The following is an 8,504-nucleotide window of genomic DNA, read 5'->3' as shown; positions in this document are numbered from 1 at the left end:
AAATGTAATGTGCTGGCTCTTTAAAGTATGATGAATAGGTTGAATTAAAGCACATGTGGAAATTTTTCAAGGTTTTGGGGAAATTCTAATGAATTTCCTGCATTTCAGTTGTTTTCAAGCTGTGCACCATTGAAGCTCCATGAGCAGATTTCAGGTGGTTGGCTGATTAAAGAACATGTGTCTAAAGAAATAATTTGAATAGACAAAGAAGTAACAAAAATTAATACAATTACTGATTAATCAATTCATAACGTGAAGTTCACAGTAATTTTGTGATTAAAAATGTGTTTAATACGATGTGTTTAACAAACAGTCGGCTCATTAAGCTCATTGGCTGAGTAGAATCTAATGTCAATAAAATAAGATTTTTTAAAAGGAGGGCATTTGTTTTATATTATTTGCTCCCCAGCAGTGATTATTTTACCATCTTATGTAATTATATACTATTATAGTATTTATCATTATTTTAAGATGGCTTTTATTTTGATTTACATTTTACTTTAATTTTGAGTAAATTTATTGTGTTTTACCCTCTTTTTTTATAGGTTCTTTTAATATATATATATATATATATATATATATATTATATATTATTTTTTATTTTTTTTATTTGTGCTTCAACTTTAGTATTTCAAAAGTTCTGTCCTAAGTTGTTCATCTATTTTATTTTATCTATTTCAGAAAAAGTTGAGTTAAAATAAAGCTTTTGTTTAGTTTTAGTTAAAAACCTTGGTTTGTATTCCTTCATTTTTGTTTTCCAGATAAAAAATTTTTGGACACCTGAAAACATTTTAATACTATATATTTAAAATTAAACATTAGTTTTTGTATTAAGCATTTCTATTATACAAAAAAATTTTATTGTAATTTTAATCTTATACACTATATATTATTTTACCTATATATTATTATTGCCAGTTATCCTTTTAATTTACTTTTTTTTTTTTTTTTATCATGTTGACTGATTTTTGGTTTTGTTTCTTCTGTCATTTGAAATAGCGTGAGGCGGCAATCAAACAGAGGGAAGAATTTTGCATCCAAATCAACAAACTGCAAGAGCAATTGGGTAAGCATACACAGTGGCTTGGTTATTATGTATGTACCTTCTCATGGCTCACAGACCGTGTGCTTTCCTCTTGGTTACATAGCTGTCATTTAACAGGTGCTTTTATTCAGAGTGACTAGAAACACTAATTGTAGGGAAAGCCTCTGTGAGAAACCTTGGGATAACAGTCTTGCTCAAGGGCACAATTCTGATGAAATAGGTCTGTGTGAATAGTTTCTGGGTCACACCTACTTAGAACCACAGAATGAGTTTTAGCATTTTTTTTTCTCATAGATAATTTTAGGCTGCAAAAATTAGCTGAATTTAGGCACCAGAATATCACCTTAGCTACAAATTTTTAATGCACTAATACATTTACAACATCCTGATATTATAAAAAAAGCGATACTCAATTTATTATATAATATATTATTATATATATTTTAATTATTTTTGTCTATGTTATTAACACCATTTAGCATGTGTTTTAAGCTATACTGCCTTGCGTGATTATATGTGTGTGTGTCTTTTGATGATGTTTATTATTCCTACATTCCAGAGGGAGGTTGTTTCGTGTTTTATCCTGTTGAGTGCTCTGTTCTGATGAGCATCATATTGATGAAACTGAACAGCACATCGTTTGGGAAACCGATGATATCAACCACACGGCAATCACACTCTACCTGTTTTATTATTGCCTGTAGACATTTTACAGCCTTTCATCGTGTTTGGAGTTGAACAAAACATGACTCGTCCTCGATGCGTTTGTACCTTGAACACAAATACACATGCATTCTTGGCAAGCCGGACACACATTTCTAATGGTGTAGAATGAAAAAGATGGTGCAGCTTGTTATGTTTAATTCGTCTGGCCTCACTGTCATGGTCTTTGGCTTCGGGACAAGTGTGAAGGATGTGTGTGGCATATGAGGAATGTTCACTCACGCAAGTCAGAAGGTGCAGCTGGCCAAATGACAGTCACTGCCCTTTACCTCACAGAACTCAATGAAATAGCTGTCCTGAGGTATCAAAAACAGAATTATTCTGCTAAACACATTTCAGAAGAATCCTATCGGTACTCTGCAGATTTTAAATGTACTGTTGGTTCAGTTCTTCAGAATAGAATTCTTCCTCCAGTATGTTCTAGATTCAGATTTTACGGAATTACCTAGCTCTATGAAATAATTCCATTCTAGATAATATAGATCCTTTAGAATTGAATGTAAATTTGGTTTTAACAGTATATTTATATGATTTTATAAAATTTATGAATTTATCAATATATTGAATATAGTTTTTGTTTTATGTTTTAAGTTTTATTTTTAGTTTAGTTTAGTTTTTGTGTTTTTTGTTTTATTTATTTTTTAACTTTAATGTGTTTTAGTCATTTCAATATTTAACTTAACATTTTTATTTCAGTAAGTTGTCAAGGATGCATTAATATTTATTTATTTATTTATTTATTTTTCCTAGAATGTCTCTAGATTTTTTTTCCAGCTTTATTTTAGTTAACTGTTTCAGTTATTTCAGTTTATTTTGAAAATTTGACCTGTTGTTTTAAATTTACGTTCTGGGTTATGTTCTAATTTTGTATTTTATTTTAAGTGAATTGAACCACTGGTTCATTCTAGATTGTGTTGATTCTACTGGCTCTTTAGAGAAGTACATTGTAGGTTCTTTTCTGGACTTTACTGACTCTTTAGAAAATTGACGAAGTGCATTCTAGATTGAAATAAAATGACATTCTGGATTAATTATTATAAAAATAAATCATTTACTATACAATAATTCTATCAAGATCAGATTCAAGTTTGTGTCCAGATCAGGCTATTTTAAGTCCCAGACCAAGACCTGTCTAAAACGTATTGTAGTGAACTTTAAGATAGAAGGCACAATTTATTACAGCAATACCATGTTAGATATAGAGTAGTTTGGAGCCAAGATGAGATCCAGACCAAGTACCAGACAAAGCCAAGTGCGTGTCGTCTTGAGAGTTTCACAATGTCAAGAGCCATCTTCTTCCTAACGTGCTCCTCTCATTCGCTTAATTCCCAGGTAACTCTGTCTCATGTTGTGAGCAGTTGGAGAGAGAGAAGGAAGAGGTGCGTGCATCTTTGGAGGCATTGTTTCAGAAACTACAGGAGCAGCATCAGAAAGAACTACAGCAGCTGGAGGAAAGACTGAAGGACTTCTACTCTGCAGAATGGGACAAGACCCACGTGGCCTATCAAAGGGAGGCGGATAAATGCAGGGCCTTCATGCAGCAGCAGGTAGGATCTCACCTGGACTTCCTCTGCTTACGTCACACAGAAAACACAACGTGTAATGTAATCATGTTTAACTATGCAAATCACACAGCTCTAATCACACAATATTATGTCTGGTTTTATTGTGTGTGCATTTGTTTGTCTTTTTAAGTTCATCGTGAATGACTCTGAATAAATGGCATCAGTTACTGAAAACATATTTTTACATAATGCTCTGCAATACCAACCAGTTCAACTGCAAAAAAGCAGGTTTAGTGTTTCTGTTCTTATGTGATGATGAGTATGGTTTCCACTAACAGGTGGAGGATGTGAAGAACAAACAAGAAGCACTGAGGAACCAACAGGAAGTGGCACACACTCAGCAGATATCAACACTGAAACAGGAACATGAGACGTCACTTGCAGGTCATTTCACTGCAGTCATCAAAACGCCTTTTGTTTATCCTTTCAGTTATATACTATATTTTGAATTTGATCTAATCTTTATGTCAGACGAGGAAAATCACATTTTTTTTCTTTTTCAGAGCTCAGGAAGATTCATGAATTGGACATGCAAGACCTTGATAAAACACTCAAAGAGTCTGAAGCCATGCTCAATGTATGCATCACCGTCTAACTTAAATATGAGTTAACTCACTTTTTAGCTTGTTTCGCATTTTTATTTACTTCATTTGTAAATTTAAAATGTTTAGTAATTGTTTATTTAATCACTGTTCCCTCCCCTACAGGAGAAAATTCAGTCTTTGACAGCAGAAAACGAGGCTTTGAAAGAAAGAATCAGAGAAGAGGAGGAATGGAGAAGAGCTCTGGCAGACAAAAGCCTGGTAAAATTTGCAAGACTTTTGCAATGTTATGTATTATTCTCAGTATAAACACAGGGCTCGTTAACAGTTAGTGTTATTGAATTTAAATCCTTTTTTTCACTGATTTTATCTATGTACTTTGTATGACAGGCCCAAAACTACTGGAAATATATTATTATAATTAATCATATCTTGACTTGGCTTTTATTGTCCGATTTTTGGTTTTCATTTTTAATTTAAGTAATTTTTTTTCTACTTGGCTTAAGTTCATTTTAATTTTAGTAATTTTAAATACTTCAGTTTATTTTATTTCACGTAGTTTACAAGGCATTTCTATTTTTTGTTCAAGTTTTTCATCTATTATTTATATTTTATTGTAATTCAGCTTTATTTAAATGAACAAAAATGACTTCAAAATAACAACGCTGACACCAGGAACTGCTTTCTAATACAGTCGATCAGAAATGTTTACATTTGCGTAGTTCTTTTGCAAAGTGGGACGTCTGATTAACCATCCTGACCATGTAAAGTTAGTTACATGCTAAGCCTGTGACCCACAGAGATGCTCTGTGGACGTCTTTGTAGTCCCAGATGGCGTGAAACACAAACTGAGCACCTGTTTCTCTGTGTGCAGAAGGACGCCCACACGCTGTATTTGGAACAGGAGCTAGAGAGTCTCCGAGCCGTGCTGGAAATAAAGACCAACCAGATACACCAGCAAGACAAGAAACTCATGCAGATGGACAAACTGGTGAGAATATGCACAGATATAATACATAAATATGCCATTAGATGCCCCAGTAGCCTCTTCATGCCATCGTGAGCCCATGACATTCTAGTTAGATTTGCCTGTGTCACTGTGTCTATAATTAGCCTTCGCCTTCATGACAAGTAGCTTCATTTTATTATTATTGCATAATGTGAAACGCAAAAGAATTCATAAAATTAATGTCATTTATTTCCAGAATCACACTGGACACAACTGGCTTTCATTGTATGCACAAAAAATGCTGAGAAATTAAAAATAGTTCTGCATAAAAATATTTTTTTGTGTGAAACTATCCCTTTTAGTACTGTAGTCCTGTTGTAACACATTTAAACTCTCGAACATAGAGAAATCTAGAACGACAAAAAAAATATATATATTCAACTTAACTTTGGGTTTACCACAGATATGAGGTGGTTTTGATAAATAAATAAAAGTTTTTATAATTGCTCACAGGTTGACGATAATTTGAAACTAGAAGAGTGTTTAAAGAAAGTCCAGCAGGAGAACGAGGACTACAAGGCTAGGATGGACAAACATGCTGCACTTTCAAAGTAAGTCGAGTTTAATTTGTCATCTGTGATCCAGATCCAGATCCATGTTTCTAATATTAGCGTATTAAATTATCAAAGCAGATTTCAATCTTGTTTTTTTCCCTGTTTGACTGTAGGCAGCTCTCCACAGAGCAAGCCATGCTTCAGCAGACTTTACAGAAAGAGTCAAAGGTCAACAAACGGCTATCTATGGAGAACGAGGAGTTGCTGTGGAAACTACACAACGGGGACCTTTGCAGCCCTCGACGTCTCTCCCCCTCGCCCCCCTTCCACTCGCCCCAAATCTCTGCCTCCTTCTCCACAACTCCAGTATCACCCAGATAACCTCTGAACTCTGACCACACTCACCCAGAGGCACCTATGGACCTTTTGACCATTTCTATTCCTATAATAGGACTTGTACAGTTTGTAAAGACTTGTAAAGTTTATAAATGTTCCCTCTACAGTGAAAGACAATGATGCACAGTTGCACTTCTTGATCAAGGAATTGCCTTGTTTAGTTACATGATTATTTGTTATTTAATGTCGGTCTCTCCCTCACTTTTTTTTTTTCCTTTAATCTCAAACATATACCGAATTTTCTCTGAGGAGGGAACATACCTCAGGGATTGTACAAAGAGTATCTCTTCCTTGGACTGCCATTTTCTGTTACTTTTATCCTTTTTTATTAAAATGGTCTGTGCATAGTAAGTAAAAGATGTAAAGCTGTCCTTTTGTTTGTATGTTCACGATAACAATATATGATATGTGCAAAAAGGATGGAAAACAGAAGCCCTATTTTCACTTAGATTGACTTTTATTGATTGTTTAGAGCATTTATACAGAAAAGAAAAAAGTAAATTCAGGAAAGAAGCTTAAATCTCAAGCTCACTGTGTAAATGGAGCGCATATACAGTAGATCCAGATCTCTGCTCCTAATATTGTGGAATGTATTAACTTCTCTCCCAAACTGTGTCCAGTGGCCCTCACATCCAGGACGCTTTAGGTGTGAGTGTGTCCTCAACCGCAGTGCCCTTCTTTGCTTTATGTTGTTTTTTAAGGTTTATCCTATTTTGAACTGTTTATTTTAATACAAACACAAATAATAAATTAATAAACAGTTTTATTTAAAATAAACACAAGTTTAAGTTTAGAATTTGTTTTAATAGGTACTACAGATATACCGTACATTAGACATACACAGAGAAAATGTAAGTAAAATTATGGCAAAAAGATGTTTTTGAATCTATGTTATGAATTTAGCCTTCCACTCATCAGTTTTATCTTACAGTTTGACCAAGATAGCATGGGGGGTTATACTTTCTATATAATTCTTATATAGAAATATTATCATTGTTCTTTTTTTTTACAACCGCCTTAGTAAAAAAAAAAAATATATATATAATGTTTTCCTTTTTTTCATACTTTCATACTGTTGTGGTTTTTGTAAATGCAGTAAGCCAATCGGAACCAAAACATTGGAGAAAAAAAAAGAAGGAGAAAGAAAGTCATACAGGTTTAAACCAACATGAGGATGAGTAAATTATGACAGACTTCATTTGGAGTGGACTTTCACTTCAGCCTTCTCTGACGCCTTGTGGTTAAACATTTTCATTGCAATGGAACGACAAATCATAGAAGAGCGACATCTAATGGACATAATTGGAAATGCGAAGTGTTGTATATGCGTTTGGAGAATCCTGATTACAAACAAAAATATATATTTTATATATTATATAAAAATAGTCTTTATTTTCAAATTTTAGCAAGTCTAAAAGTGCAAGTGGTTAGGAGTTGAAGACACATAATTTAATTTAGCTATTTTTCTATATTTTTATAATTCTTATGTCCATTTTTTTTACAGTACGAAGACTGCAAAACTATCTGCAAGTAGAAACATTTTTTTTATGAATTACAAAGTAATTGAAATCAACTGGAGACTGCTTTAAAACTTTGAGGTGTTACAAGACATTTACATTTAGATACCATAATGACACATTCTTTTCCATTCAGTTAATTAATTACATTTAATTACTTTAATTACATTAATTACAAGTCTTACGTTTACTTTCATAAAACCAGCAGTAACCCTGTTATTACTAATCACATATAGTAACTTTCAAGCTATAGAGTTTACAAATTTCTTACGGTGCGTTTAAAGAGCTTGATAGTGCAGGAATGACAGATTATATAGGGCATGTATGTGCATGTTAGAGCAGATGCATACGTGTACATATGTATGTGTGCATGTGTCAATATTCATATGGCCACTGCTCACAGACTGCATTAGATTTAAAGTATCTGCTTATTGCACTGAGAAAATGCATGTATTCTTCTCGCTGCATGATATCAACAGCCTACTCTGGGTCAGTAAAATATTTTGCTTTATATTGAGTGGTTGTGCAAACTACCCAAAGTTCAACTATTTCAGTAAACATGTTTAACAATAAAAATCTATAAAGATACCTTTTCAAAAAAGGATATCATTCACACTGGTAAAGGTCTAAGTAACCAAATCAAAGATTTAATGTTTCTAAACTTAAGCCTAGAATCATGGTAACACCATATTTAACAGTATGCTTATTACATGTTACATATAGGCCTACTTAATATAGTACTGACAGTAAATTATGCATTATTACAAGCAATTAATCCTAAATCAAACCATAGCCCTATAGTAAGCACATTCACTTTGTAATTTTGTTCTCATTATCCAAGTGACACTGTGCTGCAAAACTACAAGGATACTAAAAGGATTATTAGGATTCACTCATCACCATGATTCCATCAATGGCATTCTGAAACTGCGGTTCTAAAACTGCTGGTACTGCGGATCTATATTGGCATTTCACTGCATCTGTACTTTTAAGACACTGCGCACAACTTCTCCAAGTGTTCCAAATGCTTCCGATAAGTGAAATAGTGCCACTCATGTACGGCTTCAGTTTGTAAACTAACTTAGCTAGGGTATCATATTAAAATATATTGTACAGCTTTTAATGTCAAAATATACAATAAAAAGAAGAGAATCCACATTAAATGATAGTTTAATGAAAATGAGAGCTGTATCCATCCGCCTGTTTGCTTGGA

The 8,504-nt window shown here is 33.3% G+C and overlaps 1 protein-coding gene across 1 annotated transcript; it reads left to right on the top strand.

Annotated features, from left to right (window-relative positions):
- Nucleotides 1–981: 981 nt before the first annotated feature.
- LOC113080947 (microtubule-associated tumor suppressor 1 homolog A-like) lies at nt 982–6,551 on the top strand. Its single transcript, XM_026253012.1, has 8 exons — nt 982–1,066; nt 3,101–3,315; nt 3,612–3,717; nt 3,837–3,910; nt 4,041–4,136; nt 4,750–4,866; nt 5,338–5,435; nt 5,552–6,551. Exons 2-8 carry the CDS (start codon nt 3,304–3,306, stop codon nt 5,757–5,759), a joined length of 711 nt encoding a protein of 236 aa, XP_026108797.1. The 5' UTR covers nt 982–1,066; nt 3,101–3,303; the 3' UTR covers nt 5,760–6,551.
- The last annotated feature ends 1,953 nt before the right edge of the window (nt 6,552–8,504 follow it).

Source organism: Carassius auratus, unplaced genomic scaffold (assembly GCF_003368295.1).
Source record: "Carassius auratus strain Wakin unplaced genomic scaffold, ASM336829v1 scaf_tig00032605, whole genome shotgun sequence".
Taxonomy (NCBI): Eukaryota; Metazoa; Chordata; class Actinopteri; order Cypriniformes; family Cyprinidae; genus Carassius; species Carassius auratus.
Note: the sequence above shows the minus strand (reverse complement) of the source record. Positions and strands in the feature narration are given on the sequence as shown.

Excerpts from the sequence above, each read along its gene's own strand:
- LOC113080947 (XM_026253012.1), top strand. Across the intron at positions 3,718-3,836 it reads ACATGAGACGTCACTTGCAG|AGCTCAGGAAGATTCATGAA; the intron begins GTCATTTCACTG and ends TTTCTTTTTCAG. Across the intron at positions 3,911-4,040 it reads AGTCTGAAGCCATGCTCAAT|GAGAAAATTCAGTCTTTGAC; the intron begins GTATGCATCACC and ends CCTCCCCTACAG.